Here is a 25,868-nt window from a genome sequence, read left to right as displayed (position 1 = left end):
ACTGCCAAAAAAAATTCAGTTTAAAATCCCCAACTTAACTCAGGTAACAGATGAAGGAAATACAATACCTGGTTTCCCATTCTGATGGGGGGCCGGGGACCTCCTGCATATCGCGGTGACATAAAAGGCTGTAATTACATGAAATTAGTTCAATGACAGGATGCACTCACAGCATGGAGATAAAGAGAATTACTACATTCCAGACAGACTCTGGTTACAATCTACACAATTTTCTGGAGAAATCTCTTTTTTAAAAATAAGTTGGTAAAAACAGATCTTCACACTCCATTTTTGTATTTTTCACAGATTTATTTTTGTTGGCGAGATTGTTTAACGTACTTGGAGAGTACTATATAAGGCTGCTAAAATTAGTGCATGGGAGACCCTGACCATTAGACACTTTCCAAGTGAAAAAGAAAATTGGTAAATGAAGCAAAAAAAACAACAAAACAAAAAAAACCAATGCCAAGAACCAAAAGCCAAGCACTTAAACCATATATTCATATCAGTGCTATGAATGCAATTTTTAAAAAAACCACACAAATTAACAAAGTTCTCTCACTATCATAGCTATGTATATTTGAAACTTACGAATGGACTTTCGAATCCATTGTCAACTGAACATACAAAATCAAAAGGAAACAAACATTTCATATTGGCGCTGGCATGATGCTGGAAGAATACATTTGAGGATCAGATCCCCAGCTGGCGTAAATCAGCGAAGCTCCATGAGGATCAAAGGAGCTCTGCTGATTCACATCAGCTGACAATCAGACCCAACAAGCTTAAAGAGCAAAATAGAACGCAAGCCCCGTTATCAGTGCCCTACATATTTCTAGTGTCTTTACCTGACTGTGGGGTCCCATCATGCTGTTAGGATTGTGAGGTGGAGGCTGTGCGTGTGGCGAGGGCTGAGAACCAGGTGGTCCCTGTGAGGTCAGACAGTAGAAGGAGGTTATAGATTAGCACATGAAAGCGCAGAAAGAGCTAAAAAGGATTTATTGGTGGATCTGTTTGTAGGGAAGCCAGTCTCATTTTAGATGAGTTTCTATTCATTTGTAACTGAACAACGAAATAATGATATATGCAAAAAAAAATAGGACATCTGTCAAAGCACACCAGCAACGTTACAGTAAATGGTTCAGAATTCAACCAGTCTGCAATGACAAATACACTTGGATACGCTTTGAAAGTGTGCGTATGGAGAGAAAAAAAGTCTTCTCCACGACCCTCCCACAGTTTCCTGAAGGTAGGAAACACCTTAAAGGGCTTCCTTTTGATTTGTGGGTCAATGGTTAATACAAGGTATTAAAAATAATGTAGAGGCAAAGATCTTGCTTAGAAGCACATCCCATGTTTGTGCCAGATATTTTTGAAGCTGAAGCCTAGGTTTAGCTCCAATAAATGGATGGCACAACTCCAATCCATTTCTACATGCAGGGCTGTGTTGTTACCCTTAAAGATCCAATATCCTTCCCCAAGACGAATGACCTAATGATGCAAGTAAAGTTTCTTTTGAGTAAAGCGATACTAAAACATGTCTGGGGGAAAAAAGAAAGATTAGTGCATGTAGCTTTTAACACCACAAGACAGCAGTTTCTGACATTTTTGGGTTGAACACCAATTTTTTCCCCCTTTAAAGCATGAAAAGAGAAAGTTTGTTTGGAAAATGTGAGCTCTGAGCAAGAATACACTGATGCATGTTAATGTAAAAAAAAAAAAAAAAAAATCAAGTCCAAGAACTTGTAATTGGTATAGAAAGCAAATAAGCCTTGTAAGTATGTTATGTGAAGCAGCCACACACTTCAGTAAAAGCACAGCAGCAGATGTTCTATACCTGCCACGTTACTAATTTCAACAAGTGTTCGCCTTCTAGCTGCTGCCAGCAATGGCATGGTTTGTTACCATGAGCAATTTTCTTAATTAACAGACATTAATTAGCCATTTAGCAATTTTGCAAGCATTTGTTTAGCAGCTTTCCTAAACATGAATACCACTGTGATAATGGTACTGATTAGAGGGGTCCCCTAATTAACAGTACAGGGAAGGAAAATTGAAATCACATAAATTAAAAAGGGAGGGGACGTTAATGAAGGCAGGACATTTGCACCTGCAAATCTTTTGTACTACAGAAACTTGAGTGCACCGTAAATAAAGTAAGAGGAATTTTTTAAGTGTTACACAGAAAGACACAGCCACAAAGATTAAAACAGAAACAGCCCTCTGTCAATCTCCCATGTTTAGTTTATATGCTCATATAAATGAAACTCTGTTGCATTAACAGGATATACATAATTAGTCCTACCTTGTAATTTATAACTAGTACAGTAAGGCAAGAATAGTTCTCTTGCCTCTCCTAGATTCATTATTCTGGGCAGAAGTCATAACTCAGAGTTGCAACGCCCCACTATGTCCTACCACCACTTTAAAAAAAACCCTGAATGTTTCCCCCTGCTGACATGTTTGCAGAACTGACATCCTCCCCCAGAGAAATCCTTCCAAAGCAGAGACGACAAAGCTAGAATCATTGCAATTTGAACACCAATCATTTTGTTTATTTCACTGGGACATTTCAGGCCTTTTTAACATTCCCTCCCTGAACTGAAAGAGGAGAAAATCCCATAATAAACCAAATATCTACTGAATACCAACTAGACAAGCACAGGGAATGGGGTCTGTCCAGAGTAGTGGATCTCACTAGGAGAAATCAGTCACATGCAAAAAAAATAAATCTAATTTTGCCTTTCTTCTGTGATGGATCCACTATGCTAGACAGAAGTCAGACCTCAAGGAAAGCTGCCAGTGTGATTGCCACCCACCAACCACATGGGGAAAGTAAATTTGGCCCTGGATCCTGCAATTGACAACATGCAGGTGGACTACTGAGCCTGTGAAGAACTCCACTGAAGTCTATGAAGTCCACCCACATGCTGCGAATTGCAGAATTGGAGCTTAGTGAGTAAGTACAAAAACAACAGTCACTACCAATAAAAGAAAAGGGTGATTGTGAGTCAAATGAAAGACACCACAGAGAAACCCTTGCTAGTTAAAACTGCCTCAAGATTAAAGAGATCCTTTATGATGTACATTCAGGTAGCTTGGAGCTCAGAAATGGCCATTTCCCACAAAAAGTATTTTCTCTCTATTTATAGATTACACACCACTCCCTCTTCATCCTGAAACATACACAGAACAGAGAGACAGGCCTGTTGCCCAAATACTGTATCCAAAGAGAAAAGACCAACTCAATTTTGTAATGCTCTGGGAAAGAAGGAATTGACCACAAGTTGGGAAGAAACCTACAAGGCTGCTAAGAGGGCTGATGTTTCTCCATCCAATACCTTGCATCTTTGGCAGAATGAACCCCAATCTCTATAGCATTTCCTGGAGTGCTGATTCATCTACCTGGGGAATGGGATCGTTTGATCGCTGCGGCAAAGCAAGAGAATGTAGCCGCTTTCATGAGACTGCCCAACACCACGAGCAAGGCATTACCCCTTCCTCCGCAGAGGAGAACGGTTCTGACAGAAATTATTGCCCAGACCACTTCCTGAGAATGAAAGTGCATTTGTAAGTGGCATAAAGGCTCATGACTGATAGTTCCTTTTCCCGTTGCCTGCTTTAGGAGGAGCTCAGTGTTCTAAGCCAGGCACGGTCTAGGGCTGTCATGCAAACCCGCCCGGCCAGAGAGTTGTAACTACATATCTACAAAAATGCAATAAAAGGAACCCTGCTCGCTTAACCCTCCGACCAAACTGAAAGGCAGGAGAACGGCGATCTGGAGAGTCAGGAAACAGACACCAAGGATGGCTGTTTGAAAGGAGCATTAGTAAGGGCCAGTTGCAGCACTTAAAAAGATTCTGGTTCCCCGGGTGACCTAATCAGGAGGCAACTGGTAGCTACAGCTACACATAGCGACAGATATCAGGATGCAACCAATGACTTCAGCAGGGGAGGGAGTGTGGCACAGTAATGAGACTAACCTCAATGAGCACCTTCTCGGACCCTTGTGCAAAAAGCCTTCTTAGGGGGATCCTAAGGTAACTCCCGGGGAAAAGGAGAGGCATTGTGTGTTGGGGCCTCGCCGATGCCAGAATCTGTATGTGACTCAGTAAGGCCAAGAAAGCAGCAGGAGCGGAGATCAGGAAGCATCAAGGAACCACGATATACCAGGGCTTGCTCTACCCGGAAGAACACACAATTTGATGCTGGACTCCCTGTGAGGGAGTCTCTGGCCCTTACTGGAACATGCCTGCAGGCTCTGCGGCTGGATTCAGGGTCTGCAGGGGAAGCAGACCGGCGGTGTCCTGCTGCCGTCCCCAGGGGAGTTCCAACCCATCTGCCAGCGAAGCGCGGGGGGGGGAGGGAGGAGGCTGGCTTGCAGGAAAGGCCGTTACTGAAAGGGATACAGGCCAGCGCCCAGTGTGAAGACTGCCTTGCTGAACCCCCCCTGAAGCATTCAGCACAGCAGGAGGCAGTGCAGACCTGGTGGTGTGCCAATGGGGCGGTAAGTGCTTGGGGAATCCTTTGGTGCTCAGAAGCACCTGCACTCCAAATTAAGAACCCTGCGCTGAACATACCAGGAAGGGCGGGGGGCGGGATTACTCATGAAGGTTCTCTCCATTCCAAGAAACCAAGCTGGGGTGAGGGAATTGCCAGGGGAAAAACAAAACAAAACAGGAACCTTGTTTCCTGGAAAGGGGGGCGGGGGGAGAGAAATCACTTGAGAAAGGCTCTGTCACAGACAGAAGGGGAAAAGGTCTGCTCCATTCCGGGCAGAGCAACTGGGAAGGCTGCAGTCAGCCCAGAAACGCTCCAGCAGGGGGAGCTATCCAGTTAAGTGAGAGCAGCACTGTCACCAGTCCGCTGGATAGGCCAGAATACCCAAGAATTATGGGCTCCCATGAAGAGCAGAGGGCTTATCCCAAGAGCAATATAGCTTCAGTAACAGTATTGCTAAACCACCCTCTCCCACCAGCTGACACACCCTGGAGAATTACCAGACTGAGCAGATAAGATTCCTGTGTATTGGCAGGGCCGGCTCCAGGATTTTTGCTGCCCCAAGTGGCGGCAAAAAAAAAAAAAAAAAAAAAAAAAAAAAAAAAAGGCAAGCCGCGATCGGCGGCAGCTCCACCGCGCCGCTTTCTTCTTTGGCAGCAATTCAGCAGCAGGTCCTTCCCTCCGAGAGGGACCCGCCCCCGAAGAGCCTGACGTGCCGCCCCTTCCCCATGGCCGCCCCAAGCACCTGCTTGCTGGGCTGGTGCCTGAAGCCGGCCCTGTGTATTGGTGCTTAACCTGGCAATGGCAAGTGTCTATGTAAACCTAATGGTCTCACACATTGTGGGGAGGGATAGCTCAGTGATTTGAGCATTGGCCTGCTAAACCCAGGGTTGTGAGTTCAATCCTTGAGGGGGCCATTTAGGGATCTAGGGCAAAAATCGGTCTGGAGATTGGTCCTGCTTTGAGCAGGGGGTTGGACTAGATGACCTCCTGAGGTCCCTTCCAACCCTGATATTCTATGATTCATGAGTTACTTGGGTTGGTTGCATATCTAGGGGCTTTCAAGATTTTTCACTGACTCTGGGGTATGGCAGGTTGTCACATAAGGAAAAGGGGATATAAACCTGTCACTACCTGCAGGGGAACCTGTGACAGCGTACCCCATAAGGCTTTATGGGGGGTGTGTTTATAAATGTACGTATGATATAACTGAAATATGTTTTGTGCTGCCTGTGCCATGTAACATATCTCCGTAAAGGTTATGGTCTACTATATCTATTCATCCTATTTGTACATATATATCATTTTCTACTTGAGGTTAAGAATATGGGCTGTATGCTTGCTTGGTTTCTAAGTAAGCTTTGTGAGGCATTTGGTCAGCTTCTTTAGGAAGGAATTCGCCAGGTTAAGTACCTGATCAGGAAACACTTGGGGAACAATGCATCTTGGAATGCTCCAATCCACATGAGAAGTCTTCCTGGAGACGTGCAAGATACCATGTGGACAATGGCGTCGGCCTGTAAAAGGGAGTGCTCTGGAACTGGTGAGGAAATTATCTGTATTTAGTTTGATTAGACATAGATTTGCGCATTTTATTTTATTTTGCTTGGTGACTTACTTTGTTCTGTCTGTTACTACTTTGAACCACTTAAATCCTACTGTCTGTATTTAATAAAATCACTTTTTATTTAGTAATTTACTCAGAGTATGTATTAATACCTGAGGGAGCAAACAACTGTGCATCTCTCTCTATCAGTGTTATAGAGGGCGAACAATTTATGAGTTTGCCCTGCATAAGCTTTATGCAGGGTAAAACGGATTTATCTGGGTTTAGACCCCATTGGGAGTTGGGCATCTGAGTGCTAAAGACAAGCACACTACTGTGAGCTGTTTTCAGGTAAACTTGCAGCTTTGGGACAAGTGATTCAGACCCTGGGTCTGTGTTGGAGCCAGACAGGAGTGTCTGGCTCAGCAAGACAGGGTGCTGGAGTCCTGAGCTGGCAGGGAAAACAGGAGCAGAGGTAGTCTTTGCACATTAGGTGGCAGCTCCCAAGGGGGTTTCTGTGATCCAACCCGTCACAGAACCTTAGTAGTAATATCACTGACACCAGGTATTCTGCTGCTCTGACGGGAACAGAGTGAGAAGAGTATGACAACATACGACAGCTTTCCCTACGGGTACGTCTATACTTACCTCCGGGTCTGGCGGTAAGCAATCGATCTGGGATCGATTTATCGCGTCTTGTCTAGACGCGATAAATCGATCCCGGAAGTGCTCGCCGTCGACGCCGGTACTCCTGCTCCGCGAGATGAGTATGCGGAGTCGACGGGGGAGCCTGCCTGCCGCGTGTGGACCCGCGGTAAGTTCTAACTAAGATAGTTCGACTTCAGCTACGTGAATAACGTAGCTGAAGTTGCGTATCTTAGTTCGAAGTGGGGGGTTAGTGTGGACCAGCCCTACCACTAGGATGTACTGCTTCTTCTGTCTATGTTTGGGGAGAGACCGATGAAAGTCATTAATGTTTACATTTAAGCTGCTTTTTAAAATAAGGCTAAAAGATGGATTTCTCATTTTGCCATGCATCTCAGTAACACCTTCTGCCTTTATCTTAAATGGACTTCAGTTTCAGAGCAGAATGGTCTACTGCAGGCGTTGGCAACCTTTCAGAAGTGCTGTGCCGAGTCTTCATTTATTCAGTCTAATTTAAGGTTTCGCGTGCCAGTCATACATTGTAACGTTTTTAGAAGGTCTCTTTCTACTAGTCTATAATATATAACTAAACTATTGTATGTAAAGTAAATAAGGTTTTTTAAAATGTTTAAGAAGCTTCATTTAAAATTAAAATTAAATGCAGAGCCCCCCGGACCGGTGGCCAGGACCCGGGCTGTATGAGTGCCACTGAAAATCAGCTTGCGTGCCGCCTTTGGCACTCGTGCCATAGGTTGCCTATCCCTGGTCTACTGTTAATCATACAAGGCATCAGAGGGATAAAAAAAAGTAAAGATCATTATCATTCCTAAAAGCATCATTAGGGAACTGCAGCAGGAAATCCAGTGGCTTCCCCAAAATGTGAATAGCTCCTTTTGGAAAAAAAAAAATCAAGGTAGCTAGCGACTTTTAATTAACAACTTTCAAGAAACTTCTAGTCTGTTAACACACATGCCCAAATGGTCAGTTGCATCCCTCCAAAAAGGGAAAGATCTCGGAAAAGAATGGGGACTAGTCAATGTCCTGCCTGAACACTGATTTCGATAGAATCAGTGACACCCTGTCTGTGGTTGTAGCGGTTACAGGCAAGAATATTTCAGCATTGGTTCGATTGCCTGTGTGAAGAAGGACTAGAAGTGGCATAGGAGAACAGCACTGCTGGAGCTGTGCAGAGAACAGTAATGCACAGCAAGAGTGTCAAACACACCTGTCATTAAATTGCCCTGACAAATAAAGCTTCACTTTCATCACAGCAGAGTTAAGCACCCACAATACAGCCATGAATCAGCTTCTGCCGAAGAACAGTTTTCCATATACCAGCGTGCAGATAGGTGTGGTTAAGATACATTTAGGGCATTGTTGTAAAGCAGATTGAAATTTTGGAGCTGTGATTAAAGCTTTAAAACCAGGAAATCTATTTCACAGAATAAGTGATTCAGAGTAAAACATCAGCAATTTGACAGCGAATGAATGCCCCCATCCAGCCTTCAAATTAGAAGTGCGTCTTGGGGTTTTGCCACTGAAATGCATCAAACGTGGACTGGGTGCTTGCTTTTTACCTTAAGATGCTGTCTACCTTCTTCTAACAAGCTTAGTTACCATATGGTTTAGAAGGAGTTAGATGAGGGCACAGACTGCTTACAGTTGTGTTTGAGAAGTTTCAGGTACCATTTAAACCCCACTTAGAAAAGGAGTTAGACTCTCAGATATTTGAAAACATCTATGTCTCGATCTGGAATTGGCCATTGCTTGGGACTCATCTTTTCACCTTCTAATGGAACAGATGCGTGAAGGTATATTCAGCTCACACTCAACTAGCACTGGCTTCTTCCCTGGTGAAGTGTTACATGAAAACAATCTGGGACAAAGCAGCAGAGGTTAAAAGCGACACTTGCATGCATGAGGCAAGCACGCTGTCTGAGAAGCGTCTCACCCTTCCCCATGCATCCCCTGCCCACATTACATGGAAAAGCATTAGAGTGATTCTGCCCTAACTGCCGGTGTTAATTAAAAGGGGAGAGATCAATCTCTGCTCTTAAGTAAGACTGATCAGCAAGTAGATCATTGCAATTCACAACAGCACATCTCCTCTGAATTCCTCCAAACAAAAACTGGTCTTGGAATGGGATCTGTCTGCACACTTCCAAACAGACACAGTCCTTTTTTCTGGTACAACTTGCTTAATCTCCGGAAAGTTCAGTTTGCCAAAATACAGCTCAACGTAAAGAGCAGCAGCGGTTAATTGAGTCCTTTCCAAGAAACTCCAAACCTCCCCCCCACCCCGCTCCACAATAGACAGACAGACAGTAATGGCCCCGTGCAAGCTGCAAGCACGCGAGAAATTGTAACGTACTCCCAGGAAATTCAAGACTTTGTGAAACATTTTGTTGGCAAGCAGCACACGGCAGTAAATCAAATCCTCATGGCCGCATTATTCTTCAATAGCAATGCTCATGACAGCTACTTCTGGATAATATAACTGCAGATGTACAGTTTATGCAAACATCTCAGCAAACGCTGCATGCTCTTTCAACTTACGCTGCATGCTCTTTCAACTTGTTATGCAGCCTGGGAGGAGCTGGATGTTTTCAAACGGCAACAACAACAAGCATCTGAAAATGTTAGCTACTTCCTGTCTGCTACCCTGAGGCCACTAAATCCATTGTGCTCAAATTAAACTGCAGCCTTCCATTCTATTTTCTTCTGCTCTCCCACCTCCCAAACCCTTCCAGCTTTTACAGCACAGCTTAAGATTCATTTCATACCTTTTATTCAAAAAGAAAAGAAAAAAAGCAGAACCTCTGGATGTTGTTATCTCTAAATATTTGCAGATGTTCTACAGCAGAGGAGAATTGCATTTCAACCAAGAGTGCCTGTTGGATCTTTATTTTCCTCTTTAAAACAAACAAACCAAGACAATTGTTCTTTTGGTTATAAATCTATGAATGAACTCATCTGACTGATCAAAATGGTTCAGAAATATAGAATGCTTTATGGAGCCAATTCATCGTCTCCTATCGGGGAACCAACGCTTCTATTAGGATGTTCAACATACATTACCTAACTTGTCTAATAGGATGGGGCCACTCGCTCACCAAAAAAAATCCTTTTTTTTTTTTTTTTAAATGCTTGTTCAGGTACAAGACTAATTATCAGGGATTTCATTCCGTATTAAGAGGAAAAAACAAGTGCTTCTGAGCAAGTGAGCGCTGATCTTTGTGATTAGTTCAATATCTCTTTTAGATGGTTTAGCCCAGTATTTCCCAAACTTGTGAAAGCTGAGCCCCTTTTCAGAAAAATTAAACCCATTTTCCCTCCCAGCAGCCCTACTCTGGCTAGTTCTTCGGGTCATCCCCACTGAGATGGGCTGGAGTAGATGTTCTGAGCATAATTCCTATTCTTTCTACATAATTAACTATTCACTGCTCATCAAAGTATGTTGACTTTTGACACATCAGCATCTGACTTAGCACCCAATGAAACGAATGGGGCAGTTTGCAACTCAGACATCATTTCAAGTTCTCTGTAGAGATCTGCTTGAGACTACATCACTTATGCTCAATTCACATTTTGAAAGTTTTCTTCACAGCCATAACAGCTAGAAACTTTTTTTTTTTTTTAAATGAAAGATGAGACTTCAGGAAACAACCTGTCCCAGTCTCTGCCCACACTTTGGGAAACAATGGTTTAACTCATTGATTGATAAAAGTTGCTTTATCTTCTCTCAGGTACTTCTGAAAGACTTATCACAGTGGTCTGGGAAGACAATTACAGGTACCTGTAGATGTTCTGGTCCATTTCTGTCAGCACAGCTCATTACAATGGCCTTAACTAGATAGACTATGAGAAATGTGTCTTTTAGCAACAAATCTATACCAATAGAGAATTGAAGTGTTTTGTTGTTGCTGATGAGCTTATTTCCACTCTGTCTTTCATGAGCTCAACTTCTCAACCTTCTTGTAAAATATTAAACATGGAAAATTGCACAAGCGATCACAGGTAGGGGTGTGTGTGTGTGTGTGTGTGTGTGTGTGTGTTTCAGGAGTAATTTAGCACAAATGGATCATGTTTTATGAGCTGTATACTTTCAGATAATGGGTTTTTTTTGTTTTTAAAAACATTTTCAAGTACCTCTGGGGGTGGGGAGAATAATGAAGAATGGTATAACAAGGTAAAGTATCAACACCACAAGTTATCTACAATTTATACTTCGCTAAAGGAATGTATCCCACGTTCTAAATGATATTTCTCTAGGTACACATTCCAACATAAAAGAGGGCACCCAAAATGTAGTTTACCATCATTAGAGAGAGGTCTGAAATTGTATATTTGATGGGTAGAAAATAGAACCTAGCCCCCTTTTTAAAAGATCAAATTTTAAGATGCCAACTGGGAAAATTAAATCACTAATAAATTCTTTATTAGAGAAACTCTGGAATCCTTCAAAATAAGTGCAGGAATGTATCAAAGAACCTTCAATCATTCGATCAGAAAACACTGCAGAGATTAAAGAGGCATTTTCCATAACAGCAGATACCATCATTTCCCCCTACTTTAGAACTCCACAGTTAATCACGACAACATTAGCAGTAGGTGAGATGTATATTAAAGGCATCAGGCCTGCCTTGCTAGCCAAAGGATTAATGCTGGACTTTAACTCAAGCCATATAGGCAATAGTCAGGAATGCAACCGCATTTTACAGTCCGAACGACAGGAAACAAAAACAAAAAATCTGTCCTGCAGCAGCAGCATGATTCATCACGTACTCAGGTTCAGGATACAGGGCTCTGGCAGGATTCAGGGTGTTTAGCAAGCCATACCTCAATTACTAGGAGACTCAAATGGCTGACCTATGGGCATCTGAAATGACGACTCTTACCTACAAGTTCGGATTTAGTATCCAATACATTGCTGAACAGCTTGGTTACTCTCCCTGCTCAGGATAAGTGGCAGTTAAGCAGGACCAGTCCTGCTTTGGAACACTGTCAAACACCCATCCTTCCCCATAGCTGTGATGTTCCAGAATCATAAGTTACGAGAAGGAAGAGCCCAACTATAGGTCACTGAGTCCGTCCTCCTGACACGATTACCCTCTATAGTCCCTTACGTTTACTGTGGGCTTTGTGCAGGGATTTTAAATGTTTCAAAGAATGAGAGCTTCCCTCACTGCCCTTGGGAGACTATGCCACAGGACTAGAGGCTGCCTTCCCAACTGTAAAGCGGACCAGGCTCAGAAATGTTTAAACTGCTGTAGTTTTGCTGGGGTGTCACTTTTATAATGCTGTTATGGAAAAATATTTTAATAATAATATTAATAGCCCTTAAGTGCCTGACTTTCAATGGGACAAAGGCTCCTAAGTCACTTCTGAAAATGTGTAGATTGACTGGGTAGATAGATTTGAGTTCATATGTTAAGAGGAGAGGATTTAGTTAAGATGGTGCTAGAGGTAGATATAATTTCTCCCCTACTTTAAGACTCTACAGCTATGTGGCTGTATTCCTGACTATTGTGTGTGTATGGTTTGAGTGCGACAGTAGAGCATTAATTCTCTGGATAGCAAGCTAGGCCTGATGACTTCAACTTTCTAAGTCACTTTTGGTTCCTAAACCACTATGGTACTTTTGAAAGTTTATCCTGAGAGCCAGTTTAAGTTTCTCTCTACATTTCATCCCACCACTCCTAGTATAAACCTTAAATAGATTCCTTCCTGGCATCAACGGCTTCAAGCATCTCCGTAACTCAACAATACTTATTTATTCTTTTAACTAATTGTTTTGTTCCCCCAAATCAAACTCCAGCTATAAGTTACAGACCACATAAGCTTTTTTTTGGGGGGGGGGGGGGGGGGAGGGGTTGGAGAGGAAAGCAGTTATAAAAGACAAAACTTTCAATAACTCCTCATCTCCCTCTCCATATCATCACTCCCCCAAACAGTCACCCAGCTATAAAGTGACTTGGAGGGGGCCCTCAGACCTGGCAAAGCAAAGCAGAAACTAAGTTTACTGACAGGTAAGAATCCTCATTGTCTGAGATTGTCTTTACAACAATGCTCTTAAAAAAATATACCCAACTACACAAGGATTTAGTGACAGTAAGAAACAGGTACTTACTGTCTGAAGAGCTCTACAACTTACTGCTGCACCTAGGGGAGAAGAGTCTAAACCGGCAACCCTTTGTGAATGCCAGAAGAGACCACTCTGCAAACCTCCTCTTTGCCAAGGCTCAGGCTACAATTCATGTCTCATGAGCTCTACTCTTCTGGGTGCAGGGAATTCTTTCTAGAACAGTCTTCTCCTATACACTTCCTGGTCCTTAGCTAAGGAGTTTGAATTTCAGAGGCTTACATTCCCTCCCACACAACCAAGCTTATCAAAAGATTTCCCTCTCTCTTGTCCTCATGAGAACTTTTTAGCGCTTTTAGAATATCCAGCACCCCCCACCCCCTACAGTTCAAGTGTGACTAGGTTAGGACAACAGTTTGAGGGAGGAGTCTTGCATCCCAATTCAAACGAAAGTAGCACGTGACCCTTTGTCATAAATAATGGAAGGAAAGCCCACTGTTTCCCTGTAAGAACCCAAATACAGCCCTCTGGAGAGTTCCCAGGCTGGCAGCCTGGGCATGCAAAGGCAGACAACAGTGTTTAGAAAGACAGATGGCAGAAGGTGCTTAAAGGACAATGAAGTTGCAACGTGAAGAAACAAAGGACAAAACAGGACAATAATTCTTTACGCTGGTCCAAATTAATACCACCATCAGGAGGAGAGATCCTGCCAGAAAAGACTTTTCCCCATCTGATGGCTTCACGAGGTCAAGAGCTTTCATTTTAAGGGGTATCTGAAAGCCAACCAACATGTGAATCCTCCTGGAAACTAACCGAAATGCCAGAGGAGGCCAACAAAGCCCACTTCATCTGCGAGGAACCACCAAGGAGAGAGACTATTGGAAATCCCATCATATTCAGGGGAAGGCACAGGAAAACATAGTAACTAGTTCCAAGTATGGGAATGAGTCCCTTGTGGAACAGATCTGGCAAGTTCTCACCAATCCAAATACTAGGGCAATGTTGATACACCCACTGTGAATGCTTCCGCACGCACGCACCACTCCCTGGGAAAAACTTTCTGCCTGCTCAAATAATCTCCTGCTAGATTACTTGTGCCGACCGTGAGGTACTGATTTCCTGCCCAGTTTGGTAGAAAGCAACTCATCTCTCTCCACAACAACTGGACCCTGGTTCCCCTGGGTTTGTCTGTTGGCACCTGTATTGTGGGGCTGAGTTTGCCATGACAACCTACTGTTGCAGAAGATCGTCTTGGAGCTCTCTAGACCATTCCTCTTGCGAATACATTTACGTGGTAAGCTTTTGGCCATCTCTCACAAACTGTCTGAGGCACTGGATGTGCTTGGAAAAAATGGGCTTTGGTTGTCACAAGAAGCCATGCGGGATCCCATAACTGAGCTCTATGCGTAACGCTACAGCTTTCTATTCCCTAGAAAAGCAAAGAGGACTGCTGAAGGTAAAGTTATTCAAGTGCCCTGAGTTTCTAGGAAGATAGCTCTTTGTTTTAGGAGAAGGAGAAGAAGGAGAAGCCTGGAATGGAGGCTTGAAATTGGGACGATGCATAAACAGAAAACAAAGAGCACTCTAAGGATCAGCCCTTGTCTCACAGGAAAGGGGGCAGGCAGCATTTGTTGTAAACTCTAAATTGCAGGTTTCTTGTATGACGGAACACCCTGTTCTGCTAGCTGGGATGAACATCATTCCCAGATGTAATGGTCAGCCAGACAAAGCCAGCCTCCGCTGTGAACAGCTGGAAGGCTAAAACCACTGATCTTTAGTCCCATGCGCTCTTGGAAAGAGGTCATCCTCAGTTGGGAGGGAAGATGTCGAAGCTGCTGGTGGAAAATGCAAATCCACTATGGAGAGCAATGCCCAGGAAGCATGTTGAACCCTGGCTAGACAGTATCATCAAAACATACCACTTAATAGAGTTTTGAATCGAGATATCCCCATGGGGAACCATTAGAGATTTGATCTGTGGGGGCCCTCTCGGGGGCTGGGTAGGAGAAGCCTATTGGAGAGTATTTTCCACAGGCAGAACAAATAGGATAAGCCCTCACCCCTGTATTTTCTTGCTGCTTCCTAGGAGTCTCATGACATTCACCTTCACATTCGCCTGGGAGCAGGAGACAGGGTGTTTTGCCCTTCTCATGCTGTCTAGCAGAGACTGATTCATAGAGGTGGTGGGTGAAGGAGAGCGAAGTTCTGTGGCTGCTGCCAGCACTTTGCTCTTCTGAGGGGTCTACAGAGTAGTGAGGGTAAGAAATCAGTATCTGAAATTGCTCACATTCCAGTAGAAAAGCCCATGTAACAAGGTTAACTTGTGAAAAATGTTGGTTCCTGACATGGTAGCAGAGTAAGGAAAATTCCTTCTGTTTCCCCTTAACTTCATATTATATGTGAACGGCCCTGCCAGCAATGTCTGTTCCTTAAAGCCATCCTCTCCTGATGGCCTGAGGCTCCCACTCCTACAAAACAAGCAGTGACAGGGTTGTAAGAGTGGTGCACTAACCCCACTAGGGTGGGCTGATGGTGGCTTCATTCTCTGGCCCCATGGAAGAACCCGGGTTGGCTGGCTACACATGTACTTAAGTGCAAACAGGTCTGCTCTGGGCTACAGCTGTCCTTTCCCCAAGGCACGAGGCTACCTGAGGAAGGAATGTTGTAACTGTGGCAAGAGAGATGCAACATTCTGGCCCTCGAGCTCCGGACCAGGACTCTTCATGTAGCCTGCGACACGCATTGGTGGTGCAGCAGCAGCCCAACTATTCTGATCTGGGGAGCCTAGAATGCAGAGTCCGGCTACACTCTCTTTTGGTCTATTCCTATTAATTGGTTAAGCAGCAGTCTGGTGTCTACACTACTTGGAGATTTTTTTTTTTTTTAACCAATCAGTTCCCACCCCATATTTTTAGAGAGAAAACAGACTGCCACTGGTTTATTAGCAAGCTAAGGCATATGCTGAGCTTTATTACACAATCAGGAGTGATGTGTTTATGCCTGAAACCCAAGAAGAAAATAAATGAAATGACAAGGATCTCCAGTTTTTCCAGCACAAGAGAAATAAGTAATATAGAAGCACTCACACAATTAAATAAGAGCTACTTGGAAGTGTAATAATCAAGGCTTTAGAAATATTAATGAGACACATCGGATGTGATACCAAAAAAAGCACAGTAGCCTGAAAGCTTCACCTAGGGGGATCATGAGTTACATACAGTACCTTAATTTCTCCTCCATTAGTCTCATTTCTGTTTTACCAACAGGATTACAAGCTAGTAAACAAATGCATTTATTCTGGGTAATGAACGCTAAGGAGGCGAATGAAAAACCAACTTAGAAATCCCACCATCTTTCACAAGTCCCAAGATCTCTAAGCATTAGGGGGCAGTATAGGAACACTGACTAGCTAGTGCTTTGTTATGGTGCATCTCTCACACTAACTGCTGATGCATAGCTAACACAGCAGCAGACATTGATTTATGTTCAACTTTCCATTTCATCAGAGTGTGTTACAGAGCGACATACAGAGTTCAAACTTTGGAGAAAATATATAACCAGAGTGTGTCTCATGATTATTATATACGCATGTGTGTGCGCATATACATGTACACACACGCACACTTGCATGGCATTTACTCATTACTAATAAGGCCTTAAACTTTTGTTTGTAGCTCTTGAGCAGTAACCCTTTTGTCCATTGTTAGGAACAGGAGAGATCTAGTCTATTGCTGTTGACATTAGGCATAAATTTAGCTTTCTAACTAGGATGGGAAGAGCGTCCCTGACCTTTTTGAAGATGAGTGAAGGGAAAAAAATGTTTTTGTACTATAGGTCACTATTAGGAAGGGAAAGGAATTTTAGCAGGTAACCATCCATGTGACCATAGTACAGTCACATGATAAACATGAGAGTTTCCTGCCACTAGTTCATTAACATTCTGAACCCATATATGTGTACACAGCACTTGTTAAAGTGTTTCATTTTTGGCAAGATGCCTGGCAGCAACAGGGATCTAATGACAATGCTTTACCATCAAGAGTGTCCAACCTTGCACAACTGAAGGCTGCATTTACCATTTGCCACAAGATGAAAGGTTGCAGCTAATTTTTATAAAATGGAATAGACTGTAGGCATTCTCCACCACAAACTCCAACACAAAGTTGTGGCCTGCCACTGGGGCATTACATGCTGGGACCAGTAGTCTCCCAGGGCCACCATCATCTTGGATACAACTAGATTTCAGAACTCTGCCGGTCACGCATTTGGCCCACAGGCTATAGTGAAAACGGCTTCACGATGAGAGTTTTTACAAATCTCATCAGCCCTAGAGAACCTCGTACCCAGTATTACAATGTAAGAGCCTGTTGGGCTCATAGCTGTGTGCGCTATACTAAGATCTACTCCCTTCCAGTGACCCTTATGGCTTCAACCACCACCGCTATTCCAATACACCCAAAACCTGCCCCCTTATCTCCAGTCTCTCCTACAAAGCCATAAGCCTGAAGGAGGAGATGTCCACGGTCATCTCTAACCTAATCACCCCTCAAACTGACCTCCTTATTTTCCCCTGTAATCTTCATTGACAACTCTACAGGTCTTCGAGACAGGCTGGGCTGATCTCATTGTTCCCCATGACCCTTCTCTCCTTTGTTCTCCTTTTCCCATTCTTGGCCTTGTGTCTCCTACCATGCTTCCCTTGATGCCTGGAACTAGTTCTCTGGCTTTGCATGCCAGGCCTCTTCCTCCTCTAACCCTGCTAAAAGCTAGCTTTGAGAAGGAAATCCCTCCTCCTTTGGGATCCTCAGTAATCCCCAGACCTTCCTTTCCTGAATATCCAGTATCTGGTGTTAAGCTCACTGGGGGAAGGGGCCAGATCTAGGATTCTGAGGTGCTGTGCAGATTAATGCTATTCTGTAATAGAATTTTTATGTTGACGTTACTGGAATCCATACTAACCACTAATACACAAAATCCAAGGTAGTAGGTCAAGTCTGGAAAACAATTGGGGCATAGTTAGAGCACCCCTTATATTACACCAAGTCAATGGTCTTCAGTGATCCGATTCCACATTACGCCTGTACTACATTCTGGTTCCATTCCTTGCCTCCATCTGCTAGTGGACTAGTCAGTCTATTGCCCAGGCTGACACATGGGTCAGGGAGGCAAATCCTAACTACTTCAATCCTTCGCATTTCCTGTGTCCCTTCAGACATTGCCCTCTCCAACTCAGTGTTCTGTTCTGCTACAAAGATAAGAAATTAACTGAAAAGTAGCTAACAGCTCAACACAGAAACCCCCCAGCAAGACTGCCGGAGCAGGCAGAACTTTAAGTCTCCAGCATATCCATACGTGGAAACGATCCGAACATCTAAAAACATATATATATTAAGGTGGTTTTGGTACCAAGTTCAGACACCGCTAAAACATGGCATCCTTTCCAGGGGTGAGGGAGACGGCAGTTGGGGGTGGTAGAATTTGGGGTGGGAGGACAGGTTTTAGGGAAGCACTGCTTGTGACAAGTGAATCACGTGGAGGGAGTCCTGTTGCCCACCAATGGACACCAAGGCTACAAGAGCTGTGGGCCATTATAAACCAAAGGAAGGAAGAAATGCTTAAATTCCCTCTTTCACTCCTACCCCACATCCACTCGGATTAAATAAAATGTGTTACTTCTCGATCTGCTCCAACTTTTTTGAAATTTGGAACCCCCCAGAGGTGTGAGGTTGCAGGCTAGGGCGGGACAGGTAAGGACCAATTCCTCACTCAGCAGAATGAAAATTAAAACCCTGGAAATACATTTGTTATGTACAGGGAACAGAACTCAAGTTGCTGGCAGCAGCTATAATCGGTGAGGCATCATCTCTTTTCTCTGTGTCTCCTCCAATATCAGAGAGGCTTCGTAACCCTGAAACAGGCCAATCAATATTCAAATGTTCTTATTTTGACATAAGCATGTTCAGGAAATGGGGAATTGTTTAAAAAAATATCCTCTCTCTCCATGCATGCACATCAACTGCAATACTGCCACAACAAATCATGATCAGTTTATCAAGTAAAGCTGTCTATTGCCCAAGAACTTCTCCTGTATACAAGTCATGAACCCAGATAACAGCAGCAACTGGTCAGAACAAATATTACCCACCGACAGCCAGCTCATTTGTTACACGAACAAGCACTTATTCCTTAAGAAATAAGATCATAACGCACCATTTCACATTGAAGCAACCAGTACATATACATGGCATACAAAGAGGTTTCAGAGAAATTAAAAACATCTTACAAGTAATAAATCTTAAAGCTTCCATTCCAAATGCTCTTTAAAGTCCTTCCCATTAGGATCACGCATAGATTATACTGCCAAGTCTTGAATCAGGGCATAAGTAAAATGAACCATGGAAATGGAGGGGACACTTAAAGAACTCTGACAGACAAATTCTTACAAGGTGTCTCCTTGACACGCAATGATTTTTGACCCATATTGAATCTGCTTCTGCCTGTGGCTACAATTTAAGCTAGTGTTTGTTAAATGCGTTCAGTGATTGCAGTTGGAAAAAATTAAGTGGTTAACCAGAGGAAAAAGGTTCCAAGAACCAAAATCCAGCATGTTTTGAATTATGCACAAGCCCGTTATGACCGAAGAATAAAATAAAATCTCTACCCGCCTTCCTCCCCAAAAAAAAGCAATTTTGGAAAAATATCAATTGTAAAAAAAAAAAGAATCCGTGAGTAATTTGCTGTGCTTACAAAAAGCAATGTGGAATAGCAGCAGAAGGTTACAATTGATTGGCTACTTCTGGCTTTTTTCATTAAAAAAATTAATCAAGAGATAAAGCATCAGACTGTTTTCTGGGATCCTCTTGGAAACTGCAATGCTGACATTAAGAAGCCAAGGAGAGACATGCAACACCACCAAAAAGAATCAGGAAGTTCAAAACCTACCTGAAAGAAGCCTGGAGGGATGGGACCGCCTGGCATTCCATCATTAGGAGGAATGTTTCCTAGTACTGGACTTGGGGCTGCAGCTGCGCTCTGCAGGAAACAGAAAGATGGACAAATTGATTTCATGTCAGATTTAAAAGGCAACCTCTCCTGCCATAACTCACTATACCAATTAACCCACGACTAATCACGGATAGCATCAAAGGGGTATGAAATCAACCCTCACCCTCTATGCCTATTTACAGAACACTGGGCTTAAGCACTCAACCAAAATGGAAGCCGATGGTGGTCTTTAGGTTTAATATCTTGGGACCAAATATTGCTCAGGTCACCTCTATGCCTGGGTGCAACTGAGGGCAGGGATTGACCCTAAAGTGACTTTTTAAACAACTTTTCCACGCCATCCATTTAATGATGGTAAGTACGTATTTTAGAAATCCAACAGCGTCATTCATATCAAAGGAAATCAGCAAAGATGCCCTCAGGTGACGCATCATCATCAGCTTAGATTTTTTGTTTGTTTAACTCCAAGATTTTTTGGAACAAAAGCAGCTATGTCTCTTTCCCTACTGATTTTCCCTTCATGGATCATCAGTGAGGACTCTGAACCCACTGTTCAGGGTTTCCAATTGACCTAACACTCTCTTCTTTCTCTCCCCCACCCACCATTTATTTACTTCCTTGTTCCTGCACCAGTGTGTTCTCTCTCGCTCTCTCTGAGGTCAGCATGCTTCTGGGAATGGAGTTCACATTATCCATTAACAACCAAGAGGAAGGGCTCATGTTGCACTCTGTTCATGGCCCTGCAAAAACTGGGGCTTTTTAAAAACAAAAAAAAACCCAACCACAATATTTAGTATCGTTAATCCATTGGTGAATCTGATTTTGGATTCTAATGTGTCAAATTTGGAACTATTTAAAAAAATAAACGTAACAAGTCTGCTTTATTTTTCCAGATTTGCCGCACTGTTTTGCTCTGTCCTCCAAGAAGATGCATCCCCCACCTTGCAAGTGTGCCATTTTATTATTTGTTTTCAAGTAAGTGTCTTGTAATAACTGCCAATGTTTCAGCTCTACATACAGCCCCTTCTCTCCAGGCCCCTCACAAAGCCTGTGCATTTCTTTATATTTTAGTTGCTTGGATGGTATTCCTAAATGGCAAGTGGCTCTGCTGAAAGCCTTTGTTTTGGTAGACAAATGATTTGGTTTTGTTCACCCTTGTGTACAGCAGAGACTGCAGGTTACTTGGATAACACTTGTTCCTATTTAGCAACCGTATTAATATTTACTCCCTCTAGATTATATACATTGTGGGGCAAAGGGGAATTCTCTGGCATGCAGATCAGCCCCATAGTGGGCCGTGAAACAGAACACCTTCTGGGTTTTGCTGGGTGAACGGGCCATTTTTATAACGACAGTAGGTAAAGATAAACAGCTGCAAGACTAAACAACTGAGTATTCACTTTCAGTTTATGAACCAATCACTCCACTTTGGCCTTTCACCTATGGATACAAACTGAAGGATCTTAGTTTAAATTTGGCAGATTCTGCTTGTGTTAAAAGAATAGCTGTACACACTGAACTAGCCTGCTACTTAATATAAGTGGCAGTTTCTGCTCTGAAAAGGAGCAGTATTATGTAAGGCTGCTGCTACTCAGAAGGAAAAGAAAGATTTCTTCCCTCACCACCACAGCTGACAGAAATGTCCCTTCTAGGACAGGGATAACCATTTTGCTGTAAAAATTTTGCTGTTGCTCATTTATCTGTAGACAAGAGAGCCAATACTTCCAGTGCCGTTTTAAAGATCATAGTAATTTGAAAACCAATGTGATCGAGTTTAATGCAATCAGTGATTACTTTCCTTTGAATTTTTACGATGAGCTTGTGTACTTGATGTTACATAACAGAACTAACTCTCTCTTCCTCCAGTCATTTAAATTGCATTCACAAAGGAAAACCCACAAGATAGCAAAACACAGCAAGATCCTCTTTCCTCTTGGTTTAAGTCCCACACCTACAAATCTCTCCTTCCCACCAAAACTTCTCTAGAGAGAGCAACACTGGAGAGTCCATTTTAAAAAGGTAAAAGGCATCTTTTCAAGTGTTTATCGTAATTTATGTGATGGCAATTTCAACAAAACAAGAAACTCGGAAAGATTTCAAATGGGCAAGGTAAGCCTTATGACAAGTCAGGAACGAGCTGAAAAACACCACAATATTTCACCCAATTTCAGCCAACAAAAACCCTCAGATTCAGAGTCCAGATAGTGAGTTTGGGTTCAGAAGGCCCCATATGACAGTTAGCACATCAACCAACTGAATTCACCTCTCCTCCATAGCCTCTCTCTCTTCTATCCTTCACGCCAAGCATCATTGGATGGATGTATGTAAACAGGGAGGGGAGGGAAGCCAGCTTAATAGAGCTTTTAAATTATTAACCCATTTTCAGTTTTTGGTAGAAAATTTGCCTCGAGGCTAACAACCTGTATGCCTGGGTTTCAGTTCAGTGTAATTTGAAACTGCCAAGCTATTTACACCTTGCTGAGAGACGGCTATGTTACCAATGCAAAGTACAAAACCCAACACAGTAATACTGAGCAGCAAGACTGAAATAACCTATTGAGCACAAATAAAGCCCCTCATACGCATGGGATCATTATTCTGCAAGTGTTTTTTGAAGGAAGGAATAATGGTCTGGTTGTGGGGAATGCCCCTTTTAGCGAGGGCACAGGACGGTTTCTGCACAAATTAGTTCAGAAGGAACTTTTGCGCTCCTGACTTTTGTTTTAGGTTTCTCTGCCTTTGCAGGCAACCAGCTCCTGCTCCACCAGTCGCATGCAGTGAGCTGTGAAGTCACAGCTATTACTTGCTCCAGAATGGTTCTGGGCACTGGCTAGTCAGGGGGGAAGCAGGGGACAAGTGCTGCTTTAGATTGTATGGGTTTGTAGTTCACCCGTACCTGCATTACATTTTATAGCCAAATCCGTATAAAGCATTTTTATTAAACATTACAAATAATAAAGATCTCAAATAGACGGGCTGCTTCTAAAATGTCTTTTAGCCAGAACATGGCAACAACCTCTCCCCACAAAGCCATCCACAGCAATCATCATAAGCCACTGCTTTCACCCTTGCAAAGCTGATTTGGACCAAAGTCAATTTACAGGATGGATTAAAAAAACAAATGTAAAAAAATGTGATTTTTTTAAACATTTAAATTAATTAAAAAACAAACAAGCCTACTTACAATTAAATTTCAAATTGACCTAAGGTCCTAAGAACTTCTTATAATCTATTAAAGTCATTTAAATTAAATACAATAATTTTAAGCAGTCCATGTTTGTTGCCAAATTTTAAAGGAAGGCAAACCACTGAACCGGTGGAAGTCACTTGCTAAGCTCCTAGAACCAGAGTTTATAGAAGTATTAAACCAGCTTTTGGACAGCCTTAGCCTCTTCTGCAGGTGCAGAGAGAATATTCTCTTCAATTCAGTTTATTCAACCAGCTCAGTTCAGTTCATTCAAAGTTAAGAAACCAACTGGGAGCTGAAAAGGAAGGAGAGCTTGTTCACCTCATCCAATCTAAATAAAAACCAGGTGTGAGAGGATGAGCTCTACTAGTTCTAAAAATCTTGAAGAGCATGGTGACCAGAAACAATCAGTTCAATGGGTTAGCTACAAATAACATTTTTGGTGTTTAATAAATCAGTTAGCTTTAAATGCAAAATATTCTATTTTTTTTAAATGTATCCAGCACTTAATTTTTTACATTAAATAAAACTACCCAACAAGTGCATTAATTTAAATTAAATTACCATTCAAGTAGAACTTGACAAAAATCACAAGTAAAATATTAATCTGGTAAATAAGGAATGCATTTGCCATTTTCTGATATAATAAAAAAATGTAAAGATTAAGAATCTGAACAAATGCAACTTACATAGTTTAACTGCTTAAATAAGTAAGTGTGTACACACAAACCCCTCCTGGTTAGCAAAAAGTAGTAACAAACAGTGCAAAGGCTATATTTAGTTGCAAATCAACATGTTTTAATAGTTACAAACTAATGAGAATCAGTCCTTTAGAACTGAAAAGAACTAAAAAAGTACAAATGTAAAACATGATTAAAATAGGTGATTTACTTGCTGGTTTATATCATGATTGAAGTCAGTGATTTAAATTGCTTTGATGTAAATTAATCCACCTCATCAATTTACAAAACTAGATTATGAACCCTGAAATTCCAGGTTTAATAGCAACTGTCAACTCTCCGGAGGTGCTACCTAGACCAGTCTCTGTAGTACTGGTTACAACATCTGAGCAGCCTTTTTGGTGGATCCTACATTTAAGGAGCCCAGCAGTGATTTTGTCATCAAATATCCACGTCCCATTCCTGTACACAACGAAGCAGGCCTCGCCTCACCCCACCAACTGTGATGGCCATAACTGGCTCTCAAAAGCACAGGCAGGTGGAAGACTTATTTTTATTTAAATCGTTTCAGTAAAAATTATAGGGTGTCCCTAGACGAGGAAAGTTTATATCGCAGGCAGTGTGTGGTCTGTGATCTCTGGAATGGGAGTCAAGAAACCTGCTGAGTAGTCTGATAAAAGTCACTTCACCTCTCTGCGCCTGTGTGTTCCATCCCATTCATATTGTCTGTCTTGTCTATGTAGGCCAGAGGTTAGCAAACTATGGCCCATGGGCCACATCTGGCCCGCAGGACCATCCTGCCCGGCCCTTGAGCTCCCAGCCAAGGAGGCTAGCCCCCAGCCCCTCCCCGGCTGTACCCGCAGCCACGCCGCTGTGCGGGCAGGACTCTGGGCAGCGTGCTCCTGCCGAGCAGAGCAGCAGTGTGTCTAGCTCCGGCCGGGCGGCGCGGCTGCGACATGCTGCTCTGAGTGTCATGGTAAGGGGGCCGGGGGGGTTGGATAAGGGGTAGGGAGGTCGGGGGGGCAGTCAGGGGACAGGGAGCGGTTGGATGGGGCGGTCAGGGGACGGGGGGGTTGGATAAGCGTGGGGGGCAGGGGTGTGGACAGGGGTCGGGATAGTCAGGGCACTGGGAGCAGGGAGGTTGATAGGGGTGGGGTCCCGGGGAGTGGTTGGGGCGGGAGGTCCCGGGAGGGAGTGGTTAGGGGACAAGGAGCGGGGGGTGTGTGCGTGTGGGGGGGGGGGTCGGGGAGTCGGAGGGGAGCAGTCAGGGGGCAGGAAGTGTGAGGGGGCGGATAGGGGGCAGGGGCCAGCCTGTTTGGGGAGGCACAGCCTTCCCTACAGGTTTGCAACCCCAATGTGGCCCTCGGGCCAAAAAGTTTGCCCACCCCTGATGTAGGCGGTGAACACAATAGGGTTCTAATCTCTATTAGGGCCTCGAGGAACTACCAAAATACAACCCATGCAGAGAACACAAAAACAAACCCCTCATTTATGACTTAGTCCTGCCTTGAGTGCACGGGAGTGGACAAGATGACCTATTCAGGTCCCTTCCAGTCCTACACTTCTATGATAAGATAATGCTGCCCCAGTGCAACACAGGGTGTGCACCGGGGGTAGCGCATCTACTGCTGCCCCAGTGGAAAAAACAAACCCCCAAAACTCAGACAAAAAGTGTTAGGCTATGTCGACTGAGTTTCTCTCACCCATCGCCTCCCTTCACCGCTCCTCTGCCCCCCAAGTCCCCACCCATTTGTAGCAGTTAAGACAACCTGCAGGTGTGTTGCATCCCTTGCAAATGGCTCAAAGGCAATAAAGAGCCACACAACCCATCACTGCTGTCCCAAAAAATAAGCCTCTATTAAATTCAGCATTATTCAAAGCCACTGGTGTGCTTCAACCAGGCTGCCTTCAACACACCCGTGGCCCCATCCATGCAAGCCTATGTTTAAACGTGACCTGACAATGGGGAGGGGGGGGGGGGAAAAAAACAGGCCTGTGCCTTGGAATACTATGGATGACATCACAAGTACAAGGAAGCAAAAGCTGAATGACAGGGGAAGTGATGTTTATCCAGGCTGTTTAAAGCCTAGGTTTGTGTTACCACTTATCTAAGAAAAGCACTCAGGAGAGAAAAAACATTCTTTCCCTTGGGGATTCAACACCCCTTCAGCCCAAATTAAGGGCTGAGAACGCAACTGTGCATCAGAAGCAGAATCCTCCAGA

At 43.4% G+C, this 25,868-nt stretch overlaps 1 protein-coding gene across 4 annotated transcripts in view; it reads right to left on the bottom strand.

The window, feature by feature from the left end:
* Positions 1 to 25,868, bottom strand: part of LOC113406543 (single-stranded DNA-binding protein 3) — a 135,976-nt gene that overhangs the window by 19,599 nt on the left and 90,509 nt on the right. For 2 of the 4 annotated variants that reach the window (XM_026651824.2, XM_026651825.2), the window contains exons 5-7: positions 19,716 to 19,805; positions 849 to 929; positions 69 to 128 (exon numbers count right to left, since the gene is read on the bottom strand). In XM_026651824.2, coding sequence (XP_026507609.1) covers positions 69 to 128; positions 849 to 929; positions 19,716 to 19,805 — 231 coding nt within the window. The remainder of the gene's footprint in view (positions 1 to 68; positions 129 to 848; positions 930 to 19,715; positions 19,806 to 25,868) is intronic. The other 2 variants (XM_026651826.2, XM_026651828.2) reach the window with 1 other exon arrangement.

This window comes from Terrapene carolina, unplaced genomic scaffold, assembly GCF_002925995.2.
Source record: "Terrapene carolina triunguis isolate 2854851 unplaced genomic scaffold, T_m_triunguis-2.0 Scaffold103, whole genome shotgun sequence".
In the NCBI taxonomy this organism is placed as follows: domain Eukaryota; kingdom Metazoa; phylum Chordata; order Testudines; family Emydidae; genus Terrapene; species Terrapene triunguis.
The sequence above is the reverse complement of the archived record's forward strand: the minus strand, read 5'-3'. Positions and strand labels throughout refer to the sequence as shown.